Genomic DNA, 20,134 nt, shown 5'->3' on the forward strand with positions numbered 1-20,134 from the left:
CCCTTTCTTCCCCCATTCTCCCCCTCTTTCCCCCATTCTCCCCCTCTTCCCCCATTCTCCCCCTCTTCCCCCATTCTCCCCCTCTTTCCACCATTCTCCCCCTTTCGCCCCCTCTTTTCCCCTTTCACCTCCTCTTTCCCCCATCTCCCCCTTTCGCCTCCTCTTTCCCCCTTTCGCCTCCTCTTTCCCCCTTTCGCCTCCTCTTTCCCCCTTTCTCCCCCCTTTCTCCCCCTCTTTCCCCCATTCTCCCTTTCTTTCCCCCATTCTCCCCCTCTTCCCCCATTCTCCCCCTCTTTCCTCCATTCTCCCCCTTTCGCCCCCTCTTTCCCCCTTTCGCCTCCTCTTTCCCCCATCTCCCCCTTTCGCCTCCTCTTTCCCCCTTTCGCCTCCTCTTTCCCCCTTTCGCCTCCTCTATCCCCCTTTCGCCTTCTCTTTCCCCCTTTCTCCCCCCTTTCTCCCCCTCTTTGCCCCATCTCCCCCTTTCGCCCCCTCTTTTCCCCTTTCGCCCCTGCTTCCCCCTTTCTCCCCCCCTTTCGCCCCCTCTTTCCCCCTTTCTCCCCCTCTTTCCCCCACTTTCCCCCCCTCTTCCCCCCTTTCTCCCCTTCTCCCCCCTTTCCCCCTTTCTCCCCCCTTTGCCCCTTTCTCCCCCCCCTTTGCCCCTTTCTCCCCCTCATTGCCCCTTTCTCCCCCTCATTGCCCCTTTCTCCCCCTCATTGCCCCTTTCTCCCCCTCATTGCCCCTTTCTCCCTCTCTTTCCCTCTTTCTCCCCCCTCTTTCCCCCTTTCACCCCCCTTTCCCTCCCCCTTTCTCCCCCTCGTTCCCCCTTTCTCCCCCTCTTTGCCCCTTTATCCTCCCCCCACCCCCATCCCCAAACCCACCCTCTTTCCTCCCCCTTTCACTTTCTTATTAGGTAAAAAGCCATCCCTGTTTCCTTTTCAATTTGTACGACTGGATTGTTTTCCTGCTCCCACTGACTGTCCGTCTCCTTCACCCTGTCCCGGCAGGAACGCCAACGGAGGAGACGTGGCCTGGAATCCTGGCGAACGAGGAGTTCAGATCGTACAACTACCCAAAATACCGGCCGGAGCCTCTCGTCAATCATGCACCCAGGTAGGGCCCAGATATGGCTGTTTGTACTGGGGTCCTGCACTGAGGACTTGGTCCCCTCCAGACTCCACCACCTCCCCCGAGAGCCCTGCACTGAGGGGCTTGGTCCCCTCCAGACCCCTCCACCTCCTCCAAGGGCCCTGCACTGAGGGGCTTGGTCCCCTCCAGACCCCCATCTCCTCCAAGGGCCCTGCACTGAGGGGCTTGGTCCCCTCCAGACTCCACCACCTCCTCCGAGGGCCCTGCACTGAGGGTCTTGGTCCCCTCCAGACCCCCATCTCTTCCAAGGGCCCTGCACTGAGGGGCTTGGTCCCCTCCAGACCCCCATCTCCTCCAAGGGCCCTGCACTGAGGGGCTTGGTCCCCTCCAGACTCCACCACCTCCTCCGAGGGCCCTGCACTGAGGGTCTTGGTCCCCTCCAGACCCCCATCTCCTCCGAGGGCCCTGCACTGAGGGGCTTGGTCCTCTCCAAACTCCACCACCTCCTCCGAGGGCCCTGCACTGAGGGGCTTGGTCCCCTCCAGACTCCACCACCTCCTCCGAGGGCCCTGCACTGAGGGTCTTGGTCCCCTCCAGACCCCCATCTCCTCCAAGGGCCCTGCACTGAGGGGCTTGGTCCTCTCCAGAACCAAACCTCCTCTGAGGGCCCTGCACTGAGGGACTTGGTCCCCTCCAGACTCCACCACCTCCCCCGAGAGCCCTGCACTGAGGGGCTTGGTCCTCTCCAGACCCAAACCTCCACCGAGAGCCCTGCACTGAGGGGCTTGGTCCTCTCCAGACCCAAACCTCCACCGAGAGCCCTGCACTGAGGGGCTTGGTCCCCTCCAGACCCAAACCTCCACCGAGAGCCCTGCTCTGAGGGGCTTGGTCCCCTCCAGACCCCTCCACCTCCTCCAAGGGCCCTGCACTGAGGGGCTTGGTCCCCTCCAGACCCCCATCTCCTCCAAGGGCCCTGCACTGAGGGGCTTGGTCCCCTCCAGACTCCACCACCTCCTCCGAGGGCCCTGCACTGAGGGTCTTGGTCCCCTCCAGACCCCCATCTCCTCCAAGGGCCCTGCACTGAGGGGCTTGGTCCCCTCCAGACCCCCATCTCCTCCAAGGGCCCTGCACTGAGGGGCTTGGTCCCCTCCAGACTCCACCACCTCCTCCGAGGGCCCTGCACTGAGGGTCTTGGTCCCCTCCAGACCCCCATCTCCTCCAAGGGCCCTGCACTGAGGGGCTTGGTCCTCTCCAGACTCCACCACCTCCTCCGAGGGCCCTGCACTGAGGGGCTTGGTCCCCTCCAGACTCCACCACCTCCTCCGAGGGCCCTGCACTGAGGGTCTTGGTCCCCTCCAGACCCCCATCTCCTCCAAGGGCCCTGCACTGAGGGGCTTGGTCCTCTCCAGAACCAAACCTCCTCTGAGGGCCCTGCACTGAGGGACTTGGTCCCCTCCAGACTCCACCACCTCCCCCGAGAGCCCTGCACTGAGGGGCTTGGTCCTCTCCAGACCCAAACCTCCACCGAGAGCCCTGCACTGAGGGGCTTGGTCCCCTCCAGACCCAAACCTCCACCGAGAGCCCTGCTCTGAGGGGCTTGGTCCTCTCCAGACCTCCCCCCTACACCCTCCACCAGCAGCCTCTGGAGACCCAGCATCATGGGGCCTTTGCTCCCTCCCCCAGGGTCCTATACCAGGCGACCATGTACAACGAGGCAATTTGACGATTCATCAAATGAAGGCTTTTTCTCTCTGTCTTGCAGGTTAGACCCAGAGGGACTCGATCTCTTGTCAAAACTGCTACAGGTAAGGCAGAAAAATTAAAAATATCAGCAGTTTAGCTCAGCTAGTGTCGGCCTCCCCTTCTCCAAATTAGAAGCCCCACTGCGGGGCCAGTGTGAACACCGGGGTGCCCCGTGGCCGTGCAGCACAACCTCAGTGAGCCAACACTCCTTTGGCACTGTGCTGGGCCCGTCAGCTCAGAGGATGGGCTCACGCTGCCCGGCGGGGTGCTGGGGGACATTGAGAATTAACACACAGTAGGAAAAGTAAACAGCCCAGGCAATAGTCATCTTCCCCCGCAGCCCAGTTTATCCCTGGCCAGGAAAAGGGGAGCAGTGCAAGCTGCGGATTTAATAGGGGAATGCTGCGAATACCCAGCAGCTCATTGTGTGCAGAACTGGCACTGGACCAGCAGGTTTGTTGCACAGGGTCACTGGATCCAGCGGGTTTGCTGCACGGGGGTCACTGGATCCAGCGGGTTTGCTGCACGGGGGTCACTGGATCCAGCGGATTTGCTGCACGGGGGTCACTGGATCCAGCGGGTTTGCTGCACGGGGGTCACTGGATCCAGCGGGTTTGCTGCACGGGGGTCACTGGATCCAGCAGGTTTGCTGCACGGGGTCACTGGATCCAGCGGGTTTGCTGCACGGGGTCACTGGATCCAGCACGTTTGCTGCACTGGGGTCACTGGATCCAGCACGTTTGCTGCACGGGGAGCACTGGATCCAGCAGGTTTGCTGCACGGGGAGCACTGGATCCAGCAGGTTTGCTGCACGGGGAGCACTGGATCCAGCAGGTTTGCTGCACGGGGAGCACTGGATCCAGCAGGTTTGCTGCACGGGGAGCACTGGATCCAGCAGGTTTGCTGCACGGGGAGCACTGGATCCAGTAGGTTTGCTGCACGGGGAGCACTGGATCCAGCAGGTTTGCTGCACGGGGAGCACTGGATCCAGCAGGTTTGCTGCACGGGGGCACTGGATCCAGTAGGTTGCAGCATAGAACAGGGTGAGGGCAACAGCGATTGGTGCCAGGAAGCCTGAGGACTGGATTGGAGCCTGTTTTGTGTTGCCTGCTACCCCACCCACACCCTAATGTTAAGTGCCCTGTCTGGGCTCACCCATGAAGAGGTGCACAGTTGGATGAGGTAGTGGAGCATATGGAATTCTAGCTCAGCAAGCGCTAGGAAGTTTTGGGGTCAGGAGGGGGAGCAGGGATTGCCTGACTGACTTAAGGTCTTGCAGTAGTGGTTTGAGAGCTGGGCGGTACAGAATCAGAGAATGAACATCACTGAAACAGTGTTGGATGTTTCTCTCTCTGCCCGGCTCATTGTAAATGAGTGAGTGAATCCTGGTTTATACCAGCCAGGCTGTGACAGATTTAATCTCTCCCTCTCTCTCCCCCTCCCTGCTTTCCACCCCTCCCCTCCCCTCTCCCCCTTTCCCCCCTTCCCCCCTTCCCCCCTTCCTCCCCTCCGCCTCCCCCTTCCTCCCCTCCCCCTTCCTCCCCTCCCCCCTTCCCGTCTCCCCCTTCCCCCCCTCCCCTCTCCCCCTTCCCCTCCCCTCTCCCCCTTCCTCCCCCCTCCCCTCCCCCCTTCCCCTCCCCTCTCCCCCTTCCTCCCCTCCCCCCTTCCTCCCCTCCCCCCTTCCTCCCCTCCCCCCTTCCTCCCCTCCCCCCTTCCTCCCCTCCCCCCTTCCTCCCCTCCCCCCTTCCTCCCCTCCCCCCCCCCTTCCTCCCCTCCCCCCTCCCCTCCCTTCCCCCCCTTCCCGTCTCCCCCTTCCCCCCCCCTCCCCTCTCCCCCTTCCTCCCCCTCCCCCTCCCCCTTCCTCCCCTCCCTCCCCTCTCCCCCTCCCCCATCCCTCCTCCTCCCCTCTCCCCCTTCCTCCCCTCCCCCCCCCCTTCCTCCCCTCCCCCCCTTCCCCCCTCCCCCCTCCCCCCCTTCCCGTCTCCCCCCTTCCCCCCCCCTCCCCTCCTCCCCCTTCCTCCCCTCCCGCCTCCCCCTTCCTCCCCTCCCCCCTCCCCCTTCCTCCCCTCCCCCCTTCCTCCTCCTCCCCCTTCCTCCCCTCCCCCCTCCCCCCTTCCTCCCCTCCTCCCCCCCCCCTCCCCCCTTCCTCTTCCCCTCCCCCCTCTCCCCTTCCTCCCCCCTCCCCCCTTCCTCCCCCTCCCCCCTTCCTCCCCTCCCCCTTTCCCCCCCTCCCCCTTTCCCCCCCCCTCCCCCCTTTCCCCCCCTTCCCATCTCCCCCTTCCCCCCCTCCCCTCTCCCCTTCCTCCCCCCCTCTCCCCCTTCCTTTCCCCCCTCCCCCTTCCCCCCTCCCCCTTCCCCCCCATCCCCCCTCCCTCCCCTCCCCCCTCCCTCCCCTCCCCCCTCCCTCCCCTCCCCTCTCCCCTTCCTCCCCTCCCCCCTCCTTCCTCCCTCCCCCCTTCCTCCCTCCCCCCTTCCTCCCCTCCCCCCTTCCCCCCTTCCCCCCTTCCCGTCTCCCCCCTCCCCTCTCCCCCTTCCTCCCCTCCCCCTCTCCCCTCCCTTCCCTTTCCCCCCTCCCCCCTCCCCCTTCCCCCCTCCCCCTTCCCCCCTCCCCCCTTCCCTTCCCCCCCTCCCCCCTCCCCCTTCCCCTCTCCCCCCTCCCCCTTCCCTTCCCCCCCTCCCCCCTCCCCCTTCCCCCTCTCTCCCCTCCCCCTTCCCCCTCTCCCCTCTCTCCCCTTCCCTTCCCCCCCTTCTCTCTGCGCCACCCCTCCCCCTCTCTGTGCCCTCCCCCTCCCCCTCCCCCTCTCTCTCACACCTTCACACTCTCTTAGTTTGAAGGGAAGAAGAGGATCTCAGCTCAGCAGGCCATGAAACATCCACACTTCCAGAGCCTGGGGGAGAGGGTTCACAAGTTACCAGACAGTGAGTGTCTTGTGTTTCTTTTTCAAAGCATCCCTTTCTGCTCTGTTCTTCCATTCTCTCCCTTTGCATGTGAATGTTGGCGTAACCCACTCCATCCCAAGCCCTGCTGCTCGGTGACAAGGTCATACGGTTACCAGGAGGAGAGGGATAGCGGCCCATGTTGTCCTCCATTAGCCCTCGTTCCGAGGGTTGGCCGCACTATGAACAATCCTCCTCCGCTGCCCTCACTGCCTGTCACAGAGAGGCCAGCCCACGTCCTGCTATTACCCATCCCTGCCTTCTTAGGCCTGCCTTCGGCACATTTTCCAGGTGCTTTACCTTACATTACCTCTTTTTCCAAACGAGCCCCTCCTCTCACGTCAGGTATCCCAAAACTTGTCAGCTTCCCTGATACCACGGCCTCGGACGAGTTCCTCTTCACACCAGCTCTCTTGTTTGTCCGTTTGGCCACCCCAGACGTCCAGTCATTCCGAAATCTCTGACTCCAGCCTCGTCACTCCTCTGGGTGGTCCAGCTGTCACAGCCCCACATTATCACTGGCCACACAAGGGCTTGTCAGACGATGAGTTTTCATTCTGATCCAGATGCTGCGGCTACCCATACTGTTCAGTGAGATCACAATGCCGTAACCCTGGTTAAGTCCAGCCCGGAATTCTTTGGGAGAATCTACATCTTCCTTGATGATAGACCTAAGATGGTGGAAGGTATCAGCCCTGTTCAAGCTGAACTCCGTTAGTCACAATCTTGCAGCTCTTTCCACCCATACCCATGACCTTTACCTTGTCAACATTGATCAGGAGACCTTTTCTGGGCAACTCGATTAACACGATTCATCCGCTCTTGTAGCTCCTCCACTGATAGAGACTTAGCAAGCAGAATAATGTCGTCAGCATGTCGAACATTTGATAATTCAGCACGCTCCAATCAGTATCTCATCATGTGAAACTCACCCCCCCCGCTCTCCAATCAGTATCTCATCATGTGAAACTCACCCCCACTCTCCAATCAGTATCTCACCATGTGAAACTCACCCCCGCTCTCCAATCAGTATCTCACCATGTGAAACTCACCCCCGCTCTCCAATCAGTATCTCACCATGTGAAACTCACCGCTCTCCAATCAGTATCTCACCATGTGATACTCACCCCCGCTCTCCAATCAGTATCTCACCATGTGAATCTCACCCCCCACTATCCAATCAGTATCTCACCATGTGAAACTCACCCCCACTCTCCAATCAGTATCTCACCATGTGAAACTCACCCCCGCTCTCCAATCAGTATCTCACCATGTGAAACTCACCGCTCTCCAATCAGTATCTCACCATGTGAAACTCATCCCCACTCTCCAGTCAGTATCTCAACATGTGAAACTCACCCCCACTCTCCAATCAGTATCTCACCATGTGAAACTCACCGCTCTCCAATCAGTATCTCACCATGTGAAACTCACCGCTCTCCAATCAGTATCTCACCATGTGAATCTCACCCCCCACCCTCCAATCAATATCTCATCATGTGAAACTCACCCCCACCCTCCAATCAATATCTCATCATGTGAAACTCACCCGCGCTCTCCAATCAGTATCTCACCGTGTGAAACTCACCGCTCTCCAATCAGTATCTCACCATGTGAAACTCACCCCCGCTCTCCAATCAGTATCTCACCATGTGAAACTCACCGCTCTCGAATCAGTATCTCACCATGTGAAACTCACCGCTCTCGAATCAGTATCTCACCATGTGAAACCCACCCCCGCTCTCCAATCAGTATCTCACCATGTGAAACTCACCGCTCTCGAATCAGTATCTCACCATGTGAAACCCACCCCCGCTCTCCAATCAGTATCTCACCATGTGAAACTCAACCCCCGCTCTGCAATCAGTATCCCACCAGGTGAAACTCACCCACCTGCTCTCCAATCAGTATCTCACCATGTGAAACTCACCCCCACTCTCCAATCAGTATCTCACCATGTGAAACCCACCCCCGCTCTCCAATCAGTATCTCACCATGTGAAACTCACCCCCCCGCTCTGCAATCAGTATCCCACCAGGTGAAACTCACCCACCTGCTCTCCAATCAGTATCTCACCATGTGAAACTCACCCTCACTCTCCAATCAGTATCTCACCATGTGAAACTCACCCCCCCACTCTCCAATCAGTATCTCACCATGTGAAACTCACCCTCACTCTCCAATCAGTATCTCACCATGTGAAACTCACCCTCACTCTCCAATCAGTATCTCACCATGTGAAACACACCCCCCCACTCTCCAATCAGTATCTCACCATGTGAAACTCACCGCTCTCCAATCAGTATCTCACCATGTGAAACTCACCCCCACTCTCCAATCAGTATCTCACCATGTGAAACTCACCGCTCTCCAATCAGTATCTCACCATGTGAAACTCTTTGCTCTCCAATCAGTATCTCACCATGTGAAACTCACCGCTCTCCAATCAGTATCTCACCATGTGAAACTCACCCCCCACCCTCCAATCAGTATCTCACCATGTGAAACTCACCCCCACTCTCCAATCAGTATCTCACCATGTGAAACTCACCCCCGCTCTCCAATCAGTATCTCACCATGTGAAACTCACCCCCCCACTCTCCAATCAGTATCTCACCATGTGAAACTCACGCCCACTCTCCAATCAGTATCTCATCATGTGAAACTCACCCCCCCACTCTCCAATCAGTATCTCACCATGTGAAACTCACCCCCCACTCTCCAATCAGTATCTCACCATGTGAAACTCACCCCCCCACTCTCCAATCAGTATCTCACCATGTGAATCTCACCCCCCACCCTCCAATCAGTATCTCACCATGTGAATCTCACCCCCCACCCTCCAATCAATATCTCATCATGTGAAACTCACCCCCACCCTCCAATCAATATCTCATCATGTGAAACTCACCCCCACTCTCCAATCAGTATCTCACCATGTGAAACTCACCGCTCTCCAATCAGTATCTCACCATGTGAAACTCACCCCCACCCTCCAATCAATATCTCATCATGTGAAACTCACCCCCACTCTCCAATCAGTATCTCACCATGTGAAACTCACCCCCACCCTCCAATCTGTATCTCACAATGTGAAACTCACCCGCGCTCTCCAATCAGTATCTCACCATGTGAAACTCACCGCTCTCGAATCAGTATCTCACCATGTGAAACTCACCCCCGCTCTCCAATCAGTATCTCACCATGTGAAACTCGCCCCCCCGCTCTGCAATCAGTATCCCACCAGGTGAAACTCACCCACCTGCTCTCCAATCAGTATCTCACCATGTGAAACTCACCCCCACTCTCCAATCAGTATCTCACCATGTGAAACTCACCCCCCACTATCCAATCAGTATCTCACCATGTGAAACTCACCCCCCGCTCTCCAATCAATATCTCACCAGGTGAAACTCACCCCCCCACTCTCCAATCAGTATCTCACCATGTGAATCTCACCCCCCACCCTCCAATCAGTATCTCACCATGTGAAACTTACCCCCACCCTCCAATCAATATCTCATCATGTGAAACTCACCCCCACTCTCCAATCAGTATCTCACCATGTGAATCTCACCCCCCACCCTCCAATCAGTATCTCACCATGTGAATCTCACCCCCCACCCTCCAATCAATATCTCATCATGTGAAACTCACCCCCACCCTCCAATCAATATCTCATCATGTGAAACTCACCCCCACTCTCCAATCAGTATCTCACCATGTGAAACTCACCGCTATCCAATCAGTATCTCACCATGTGAAACTCACCCCCACCCTCTAATCAGTATCTCACCATGTGAAACTCACCCCCACTCTCCAATCAGTATCTCACCATGTGAAACTCACCGCTCTCCAATCAGTATCTCACCATGTGAAACTCACCGCTCTACAATCAGTATCTCACCATGTGAAACTCACCCCCACTCTCCAATCAGTATCTCACCATGTGAAACTCACCCCCACCCTCCAATCTGTATCTCACAATGTGAAACTCACCCGCGCTCTCCAATCAGTATCTCACCATGTGAAACTCACCCCCACTCTCCAATCAGTATCTCACCATGTGAAACTCACCCCCCGCTCTCCAATCAGTATCTCACCATGTGAAACTCACCGCTCTCCAATCAGTATCTCACCATGTGAAACTCACCCCCACTCTCCAATCAGTATCTCACCATGTGAAACTCACCCCCACTCTCCAATCAGTATCTCACCATGTGAAACTCACCCCCCCACTCTCCAATCAGTATCTCACCATGTGAAACACACCCCCCCACTCTCCAATCAGTATCTCACCATGTGAAACTCACCCCCCCCACTCTCCAATCAGTATCTCACCATGTGAATCTCACCCCCCCACTCTCCAATCAGTATCTCACCATGTGAATCTCACCCCCCCACTCTCCAATCAGTATCTCATCATGTGAAACTCACCCTCACTCTCCAATCAGTATCTCACCATGTGAAACTCACCCCCCCACTCTCCAATCAGTATCTCACCATGTGAAACTCACCGCTCTCCAATCAGTATCTCACCATGTGAAACTCACCCCCACTCTCCAATCAGTATCTCACCATGTGAAACTCACCCACCCACTCTCCAATCAGTATCTCACCATGTGAAACTCACTGCTCTCCAATCAGTATCTCACCATGTGAAACTCACCGCTCTCCAATCAGTATCTCACCATGTGAAACTCACCCCCACTCTCCAATCAGTATCTCACCATGTGAAACTCACCCCCACTCTCCAATCAGTATCTCACCATGTGAAACTCACCGCTCTCCAATCAGTATCTCACCATGTGAAACTCACTGCTCTCCAATCAGTATCTCACCACGTGAAACTCACCGCTCTCCAATCAGTATCTCACCATGTGAAACTCACCACCCGCTCTCCAATCAGTATCTCACCATGTGAAACTCTTTGCTCTCCAATCAGTATCTCACCATGTGAAACTCACCGCTCTCCAATCAGTATCTCACCATGTGAAACTCACCCCCACTCTCCAATCAGTATCTCACCATGTGAAACGCACCCCCGCTCTCCAATCAGTATCTCACCATGTGAAACTCACCCCCGCTCTCCAATCAGTATCTCACCATGTGAAACTCGCCCCCACTCTCCAATCAGTATCTCACCATGTGAAACTCACCCCCGCTCTCCAATCAGTATCTCATTATGTGAAACTCACTGCTCTCTAATCAGTATCTCACCATGTGAAACTCACCCCCACTCTCCAATCAGTATCTCACCATGTGAAACTCACCCCCGCTCTCCAATCAGTGTCTCACCATGTGAAACTCACCGCTCTGCAGTCAGTGAGCCTGCTTTGTATCCATAACTCTCTCATAACTATTTCAGCCAGGTTATTGAATGAATATGGTTAGGGGACCCACCTTGGACAATCGCCATTATTTACTGAACCATTCTGACACAGTTCCTGTAGCTCCGAGCCCAGCTCGTTGTTTATGATAGAGCCTGGCTAGCAGGTTGAATAACTGTGGTGGGTATCCCCCGTCTGACATTGTCGACCAGAGCCTCTCTCCTGAGAGCCAATCGAAAGTCTTCATGATGCACAGGCGTATTGGCTGCTGATGTCCCTGTGCTTTGCGGCGCTTTGGTCCTCCCACTAGTGACCTGATCCCTGATCCCTTCCCCACGTTGAAATCTGGCTTGCCCGTTCGTAACCTCGCTCCTGTCTCCTTGCCGATCTGTCCCAGGATGACCCTGAGCAAGAGTTCACTCGTGTTGTTGGGGGAGGTTGGGGTGCGGGAGGGGGGATGAAAGCGATTGTTGTCTAATCTGTGCACTGTTTCGGGCCACCCATCTTCAGAAGAGGGGTAAAGGTCGAGTCAGCCCAGCATGGTGGGGTGTTGGGTGGGGGTAGGGGTGTCGGGTAGGAGGGCCAACTCTGCAGTCTCCCACAGTGCCCCCACGTATTCTGTACATCCTGTCCGCCGCTGATTCTCCTCCTATCTTGGCTCATTCTGCTGGTGCGTAGCCCAGGCCTGTGCCCTCCCCGGCTGGCTGGCTGGCTGGCCGGTGAATGTCTGGCTGTACCTCGGCCCAAAGCCGGGGAAGAGGCTCGGGTTCACCTCAGTCTTTAGCTCCTGACTCGGTGTCAGGCGTTCTCTCCAGCTCGCCGGAAGCTTGACTGTCGGCCACGCCGGCCAGGGCCGGAGCTTTTGTGCGATTGGCGGAACTGTTTGGATAACTTTCCGAATGTTGCCTGTTGCTGCTCGAGTCTTCTTCCCCCTGACTGGAGCCAAGAAGGGGGGAGGTGAAGAGGGAAAAGCGGGTGTAGATTGTTACAGAGGTTTAAAGGCAGGAATTCAGAGAAAGCCGAGAGAGGGTAAAGAGCGGCTATGTTACCGAGCTACTATTCCAGAGGCCTGGAGTGATGATCCAGAAACCTGAGATCAAATCTACCACTACAGCTGTGGTTGGAAGGGGGGTGTGGAATCTAAATTCAATAAACCTGGACTAAAATGTCTGCTCTCAGTAATGTTGATCATGAAACCATCACAGCCCATCTGGTTCACCGATGTCCCTTCTTTAGGGAGGGAAACCTGCCGTCCTTACCCACACTGGCCTACAAGTGACTCCAGACCCCACAGCCCATGTGGTTGACTCTTAATTGCCCCCCTGGAATGGTCAAGCCAGACGCTCAGTTGTATTGTTGAAGGTGACTCACTATCACCTTCACAAGGGGCATCTTGGAATGGACAATAAATATCGCCTGTGTACACTCTCCCCTGTCGCTGTCTCTTCCCACATCACACACTCTCCCCGTCACGGACTCTCCCCATGACTCTTCCCCCCAGTCACTAACTCCCCACACCCATTTAAACCCCTCCCATAGCCCTTTTATACAGCCCCTGATCACTGACTCTCCCCTATCATTCACTCTCCACATGATTCTTCCCGTATCGCAGACTCTCCCCCACCGTCACTGACTCTCCCCCCTTCACTGATTCTCTTCCCCCCCCGCCCCCCCATCTTCAAGACAGTCACTGGGTCTTTCCCTGCCCCCTATCACGGACTCTTCCACCCCCCCACAGCGCGGACACTCTCCCCGCACCCCCCCAACCTCCGTCACCCACCACAGCCCCGTGGACACTCTCCCCTCTCACTAACCAACCCCAGCTCTTCACTCCTGGCCCACAGCCCAAGGTCCAGTCTCCCACCTCATGCCAGTCACTGATCCACACCACCCAAGCCTCTTGGAGATGGTTTTCTCCCATGTCCCTTTGCACTCCTCTGAAACTGAAGCACTAAATCTCATGTTCTGTCAGTCCGTCACCTCGCGACCTTGTGGTTCAACATGGGCGATGATGCTTAAACTGCTGTGTGTTTCCAGCGTTCTATTTATGTTTCCAACTCTCAGTTTACTCAGGGTCTAATGATGTCTTGTCCTCTTCTCTCCCTGCTCCCTAGCTACATCAATATTTGCACTAAAGGAGATCGAGTTACAAAGAGACTCCGGATACAAATCAGCACTGCTCCCTGAATCTGGTACATGAGCTGAAGTGTCAAGATGTGGGTGGAGAGGGGTGGGGGGAGGTGGGTGAGGGTGGGGGGTGGGTGAGGGGTGGGGGCGGGGTTTCTCAGCATGCAGTGTCCTGGGGCATAAGTGGACTTCCTGGCTCTGGCTCGCTCTTACCTCAGAGACAGAGGTTATGGGTACAAGCCCTTCCCCAAATACTTGAGCACAAAATTGAGGCTGACAATCCCACTGCAGTACTACGGGAGCACCGCACTGTCGGAGGGTCACTCCTGAGGGAGCGCCGCACTGTCGGAGGGTCAGTGCTGAGGGAGCGCCGCACTGTCGGAGGGTCAGCGCTGAGGGAGCGCCGCGCTGTCGGAGGGTCAGTGCTGAGGGAGCGCCGCACTGTCGGAGGGTCAGTGCTGAGGGAGTGCCGCACTGTCGGAGGGTCAGTGCTGAGGGAGCGCCGCACTGTCGGAGGGTCAGCGCTGAGGGAGCGCCGCACTGTGGGAGGGTCAGTACTGAGGGAGCGCCGCACTGTCGGAGGGTCAGTGCTGAGGGAGAGCCGCACTGTAGGAGGGTCAGTGCTGAGGGAGAGCCGCACTGTCGGAGGGTCAGTGCTGAGGGAGTGCCGCACTGTCGGAGGGTCAGTGCTGAGGGAGCGCCGCACTGTCGGAGGGTCAGTGCTGAGGGAGCGCCGCACTGTGGGAGGGTCAGCGCTGAGGGAGCGCCGCATTGTCGGTGGGTCCGTGCTGAGGGAGCGCCGCACTGTCGGAGGTGCCGCCCTTTAGATGCGACATTACATTTAGACTCCCATCTCCCTCTCAGGTGGAAGTGAAAGACCCTATGGCCACTATTGGAAGGAGAGCCGGGGGTGGGTGCTGGAGTTCTCCCCATTATCCTGGGGCTAATATTTATCCCTCAACCAAGATCACTAAAACCGTGACCTGGCCATCGGCTGGCGTTACATTGTTTTTGGGAGCTTGCTGTGCACAGCTGGGTCATTCGAGGCCATCTGAGGCAGTGAGAGAAGCTGTGGAAATGGGAGTCTGTGTTCCTACATTTTACTCCCCCGAGTGGCACATGGCCAATTTCAGCGGGTGTATTCCAGATGCCTTCCCTGTTCTGAGCCCCTTTAACTGATCCCAGCAGGTGGGTGGGATCACAGGAAAGATGGGCTGTGTCGAAGGGGGTCTCCTGGGATTGGGAGCAGGTGTAGCACCAGGCCAGGGGGGGTCTTGCTCCCAATCGCTATCTCTCTGGCCACCAGCTGGAGAACTATGTCCAGTTCTGGGTTCCACATTTTCCAAAGGAAGTGGGAGAGGGTGCGGAGGGTGGGAGATTTACCAGGACCGGTTCCCAGGGATGAGGGGGTGGTCAGTTCATGTGGAGGGACTGGAGGTGCCGGGATTGTTCTCCTTAGAGCGGAGAGAAGGTTAAGGGGGGAGATTGAATCGAGGCGTTCAGAATCACGAGGGGGGTTTGGATCGAGTGAATGAGGAGAAACTGTTTCCAGTGGCAGGAGGGTCGGTAACCAGAGAGGGGGGAGGGGGACACAGATTGAAGAGAATCGGTAACAGATCCAGAGGGTGGGGGGAGTGGGACACAGATTGAAGAGAATCGGTAAAAGATCCAGACGAGGGGAGATGAGGAGAATGTGTTTGACCCAGCGAGTTGTGGTGATCTGGAAGGCGCTGCCTGAAAGGGCGGCGGAAGCAGATTCAATAGGAACGTTCAAAAGTCGGGGGGGGGGGGGGGGGGGGGGGGGGGGGTGGAATTGGAGAAATACTCAATTCGGAGGGTGTTTGGGGGAGGAGGAGGAGGAGGGAGAGTGGGATTAATGGGATAGATCTTTCCAAGAGCCAGCACAGGCAGGATGGGCTGAATGGTTCCCCCCCCCCGCCGTCCCTGTCATTTGTCTGAGTCTGTATCGGCCGAACAGTGGGCACTGAGTGCCAGGGGGTTGGAGGGACAGGGCTGGCAGGCTGTTCCAAAACCTGGTGAACACTGCCACCCTGCTGCCGCAGCTGTCATTCAACTCAGTGAGAGGGATATTTTTGACTGGGTGAGGCGTTCCCACCGATCTCCGTTTCACACAGCTGTGATCCATGTCCTCACCAACAAGCAGAAAGTCCGAGCCCTTTGGCACCCACCCCTGTTGGGTGGTGGAGCGAGCACCCATGGTCCAAGTGGGAAGTTGGTTGGGAGGTGGGTTGAGTTGGGTTGGGGGGGGGGGGGGGGGGGGGGGGGGGGGGGGGGCGGGGGTGGGGGGGGGGGGGTGCAGCTATCTCCTAAAAGCTCACCTCCCACCCCCACGTGTGTGGCCGTGTGTGAAGTGTCCCAGGCCTGCCCTAGCTCCGGCTTTCAGTCAGCTGAAAAGGTACTGTCCTGCTCTTCAGGGAATGTCTGTTGACTCTTGTTGTGGTGCTAACTGCTAACCTCCTCTTTCTCTTTTCTCCAACCCCCACCCCCCATGTTTTTTCTCTCCCCTCTCTCCCCGCCCTCTATCTCTCTGTACCCTCTCTCTCCCCCGCCCTCCCTCTCTCTCTCTTCCCCCTCTCACTCGCCCTCCCCCTCTCTCTTTCCTTCTCCCCCTCTCCCTCCATCTGTCTCTCTTCCCCCTCCCCTCTCCCTCCATATCCGCACGCTCTCACCCCTCCTCTCTTTCTTTCTTTCTCTGCTCTCTCTCCCTCCCTCTCTGTCTGTCCCTCTCTCGCTCTTTCCAACTCTCTCTCCCTCAATCCTTTCTCTCTGCCCCTCTCTCACTCCCCTCTTGCCTCCATCTCTCCCGCCCTCTATGTCTGTGTCTCCCTCTCCCCCCACTCTCTCTCCCTCCCCCCACTCTCTCTCTCTCCCCCCCACTCTCTCTCCCTCCCCCCACTCTCTCTCCCTCCCCCCACTCTCTCTCCCTCCCCCACTCTCTCCCCCCCACTCTCTCTCCCTCCCCCCACTCTCTCTCCCTCCCCCCACTCTCTCTCCCTCCCCCCACTCTCTCTCCCTCCCCCACTCTCTCCCCCCCCACTCTCTCTCCCTCCCCCCACTCTCTCTCCCTCCCCCCACTCTCTCTCCCTCCCCCACTCTCTCTCCCTCCCCCACTCTCTCCCCCCCACTCTCTCTCCCTCCCCCACTCTCTCTCCCTCCCCCCACTCTCTCTCCCTCCCCCACTCTCTCCCCCCCACTCTCTCTCCCTCCCCCACTCTCTCTCCCTCCCCCCACTCTCTCTCTCCCTCCCCCCACTCTCTCTCCCTCCCCCCACTCTCTCTCCCTCCCCACACTCTCTCTCCCTCCCACACTCTCTCTCCCCCCCATGCTCTCTCACCCTCCCCCACTCTCTCTCCCTCCCCCCACTCTCTCTCCCTCCCCCCACTCTCTCTCCCTCCCCCCACTCTCTCTCCCCCCCCACTCTCTCTCCCTCCCCCACTCTCTCTCCCTCCCCCCACTCTCTCTCCCTCCCCCCACTCGCTCTCCCTCCCCCCACTCTCTCTCCCTCCCCCCACTCTCTCTCCCTCCCCCCACTCTCTCCCTCCCCCCACTCTCTCTCCCTCCCCCACTCTCTCTCCCCTCCCCCCACTCTCTCTCCTCCCCCACTCTCTCCCCCCCACTCTCTCTCCCTCCCCCCACTCTCTCTCCCTCCCCCCACTCTCTCTCCCTCCCCCACTCTCTCCCCCTCCCCCACTCTCTCCCCCCCACTCTCTCTCCCTCCCCCACTCTCTCCCCCCCACTCTCTCTCCCTCCCCCCACTCTCTCTCCCTCCCCCCACTCTCTCTCCCTCCCCCACTCTCTCCCCCTCCCCCACTCTCTCCCCCCCACTCTCTCTCCCTCCCCCACTCTCTCCCCCCCACTCTCTCTCCCTCCCCCCACTCTCTCTCCCTCCCCCACTCTCTCCCCCCCACTCCCTCTCCCTCACCCCACTCTCTTTCCCTCCTTTCCTCTCCCCACTCTCTCTCCCTCCCCACTCTCTCTCCCTCTCCCCACTCTCTCCCTCACTCCCTCTCCCCACTCTCTCTCCCTCTCCCCACTCTCTCTCCCTCTCCCCACTCTCTCTCCCTCCCCCCCCACTCTCTCTCCCTCCCCCACTCTCTCCCCCCCACTCTCTCTCCTCCCCCCCCACTCTCTCTCCCTCCCCCCACTCTCTCTCCCTCCCCCACTCTCTCTCTCCCCCTCTCTCTCCCCCCACTCTCTCTCCCTCCCCCACTCTCTCCCTCCCCCCACTCTCTCTCCCTCCCCCCACTCTCTCTCCCTCCCCCACTCTCTCTCCCTCCCCCCACTCTCTCTCCCTCCCCCACTCTCTCTCCCTCTCCCCACTCCCTCTCCCTCTCCCCACTCCCTCTCCCTCTCCCCACTCCCTCTCCCTCTCCCCACTCCCTCTCCCTCCCCCACTCTCTCTCCCTCCCCCACTCTCTCTCCCTCCCCCCCACTCTCTCTCCCTCCCCCCACTCTCTCTCCCTCCCCCCACTCTCTCTCCCTCCCCCACTCTCTCCCTCCCCCCACTCTCTCTCCCTCCCCCCACTCTCTCTCCCTCCCCCCACTCTCTCTCCCTCCCCCCACTCTCTCTCCCCCCCCACTCTCTCTCCCTCCCCCACTCTCTCTCCCTCCCCCCACTCTCTCTCCCCCCCCACTCTCTCTCACTCCCCCACTCTCTCTCGCTCCCCCCACTCTCTCTCCCTCCCCCCACTCTCTCTCCCCCCCACTCTCTCTCCCTCCCCCACTCTCTCTCCCTCCCCCCACTCTCTCTCCCCCCCACTCTCTCTCCCTCCCCCACTCTCTCTCGCTCCCCCCACTCTCTCTCCCTCCCCCCACTCTCTCTCTTTCAACCCTTCTCTCTCTCTCTCTCTCTCCCTCTTCCCTCTCTCCCCCTCTCTCTCTCTCTCCCCTTCTCTCTCTCGCTTTCTTTAACCTCATAGTCTCTTCTGCTGGCTCTGACTACTTTCAAACAGCCAATCAGATTCCAGCTCTTCACGAGCATGTACTGTGCTAAAGCTGCATCCCCACTGGCTGAATCCACTCCTGTTTCTGGTAATTATTTCCATAAGTCTCCAAGCACCGCTCCCCCCTCCGGTGCAGGGACACCAGGGGGAGGGGCAGGGGCACCAGGGGAAGGGGCAGGGACACCAGGGGAAGGGGCAGGGACACCAGGGGGAGGGGCAGGGGCACCAGGGGAAGGGGCAGGGACACCAGGGGAAGGGGCAGGGACACCAGGGGGAGGGGCAGGGGCACCAGGGGAAGGGGCAGGGACACCAGGGGGAGGGGCAGGGACACCAGGGGAAGGGGCAGGGGCACCAGGGGAAGGGGCAGGGACACCAGGGGAAGGGGCAGGGACACCAGGGGAAGTACACCAGGGGATGTCTGCAGTTCTGCCGGCTCCAATCTGGTACTGCTCCTGCTCTACAAGGATTGCTTTGTGGCCCTGGTGTTAACCTGGTAGTGCAGTGTACACAGGCAGTGGTGAATCAAGTTGGAGCTGCCCCACTTAAAACAAGGTAATGGTGCTACAGATTCACAACACCCAGGTGTCTGCGGGTGCTGGTGGTGTCTGACTGCGCCCTGTAACCCTGCAGATATTGCTGGGGGGTGGGGGTGGTGGGGAGAGAGTGCACATAGGTGGGGGCACGGGTGAAGAGTGTGCCTGTGAGACCCCTAGCGTTCACTCTGGAGGTGGGAGTGGTGGGGGAGATGTACATACAGCAGCTCAGTGCCTCATGTCGGTGCTACTCGTTGCTCTGCTCTTCATTCCAGTAATTCTTGCTCTTCTCCGTTTTCAGCTAATGGCAGGAACAGAAGACAAAGTATGCTGCTCTGACACTTTACAGCACAAAGTCCTACCCAGTGTCGTATCCCAATACCCACAGGACAGAGGTGACATCAGTCTCTGGGACCAGCTGGCAACAGTGTGCAGGACTGTTAGCACCAGACATCAAACAGAACTGGGGGAGTCACTGAAATCACACTGTGTGCGTGTTTGTGTACGAGTGAATGTGTGCGTGAGCGAGTGTGCGAGTGTGTGTGAGTGTCTGTCTATGTGTGTGTGTCTGTCGGTCAGTGTGTGTGTCTGTGTGTGTGTGTGTGTCTGTGTGAGTCTGTCTGTGTGTCTGTGTGTGTGTGTCTGTGTGTGTGTGCGTGTGTGAGTGTGTGCGTGTCCTGTGTTCTCTCGCTTTTGTATGTTTCTGTCTGTATCCCTTTCTCTCACTATCTTTCCGTGTGTCTGAATATGTTGCTTTGTCACTCTATCTCTCTCTTGTTGTATCTACAGGTGTCCCTCTGCATCTGTGTGTGTGTGTGTCTGTGTGTGTGTGTGTGTCTGTCTGTGTGTGTGTGTCTCTCCCTCTCCCACCCTGTGACTACACATGCCCCTAGTTTCTTCGAGTCTCTCTCGACCCCAGCCCCCATCTCGGTCCCCTTCTCTCCCTCCCTCCCTGTCTGCTGTCGCTCCCTCCCTCCCTGTCTGTCTGTCTGTCGCTCGCTCCCTCCCTCCGTCCCTACCTGTCTGTCTGTCGCTCGCTCCCTCCCTCCCTGTCTGTTGCTCCCTCGCTCCCTCCCTTCCTGTCTGTCTGTCGCTCGCTCCCTCCCTCCCTGTCGCTCGATCCCTCCCTCCCTCTCTGTCGTTCCCTTCCTCCCCCGTTGCTCACTCCCTCCCTACCTGTCACTCGTTCACTCTCTCCCTCCCTACCTGTCGCTCGCTCACACTCTCCCTCTCTCCCTGTTGCTCCCTCCCTCCTGTCTGTCGCTCCCTCCCTCCCTGTCACTCCCTCCCTCCTGTCTGTCTGTCGCTCCCTCCCTCCCTCCCTGTCGCTCCCTCCCTCCCTCCTTCGTTCCCTCCCTCCTTCGTTCCCTCCCTCCCTCCCTGTCTGTCGCTCCCTCCCTCCCTACCTCCCTGA

At 58.3% G+C, this 20,134-nt stretch overlaps 1 protein-coding gene across 15 annotated transcripts in view; it reads left to right on the top strand.

Moving 5' to 3' along the window:
* The window catches only part of cdk16 (cyclin-dependent kinase 16), a 369,477-nt gene extending 349,730 nt beyond the window's left edge, over nucleotides 1–19,747 (top strand). For 12 of the 15 annotated variants that reach the window (XM_041181488.1, XM_041181484.1, XM_041181487.1 and 9 more), the window contains 6 exons: nucleotides 1,005–1,110; nucleotides 2,849–2,891; nucleotides 5,658–5,748; nucleotides 13,211–13,288; nucleotides 18,164–18,275; nucleotides 19,022–19,747. In XM_041181488.1, the coding sequence (XP_041037422.1) occupies nucleotides 1,005–1,110; nucleotides 2,849–2,891; nucleotides 5,658–5,748; nucleotides 13,211–13,288; nucleotides 18,164–18,237 (392 nt within the window). In that variant the 3' untranslated portion in view covers nucleotides 18,238–18,275; nucleotides 19,022–19,747. Of the gene's footprint in view, nucleotides 1–1,004; nucleotides 1,111–2,848; nucleotides 2,892–5,657; nucleotides 5,749–13,210; nucleotides 13,289–18,163; nucleotides 18,276–19,021 lie in introns of those variants that run through there. The other 3 variants (XM_041181485.1, XR_005942243.1, XR_005942244.1) reach the window with 3 other exon arrangements.
* The last annotated feature ends 387 nt before the right edge of the window (nucleotides 19,748–20,134 follow it).

The sequence above is a fragment of the Carcharodon carcharias genome (genome assembly GCF_017639515.1).
Source record: "Carcharodon carcharias isolate sCarCar2 chromosome 35 unlocalized genomic scaffold, sCarCar2.pri SUPER_35_unloc_6, whole genome shotgun sequence".
NCBI lineage: Eukaryota > Metazoa > Chordata > Chondrichthyes > Lamniformes > Lamnidae > Carcharodon > Carcharodon carcharias.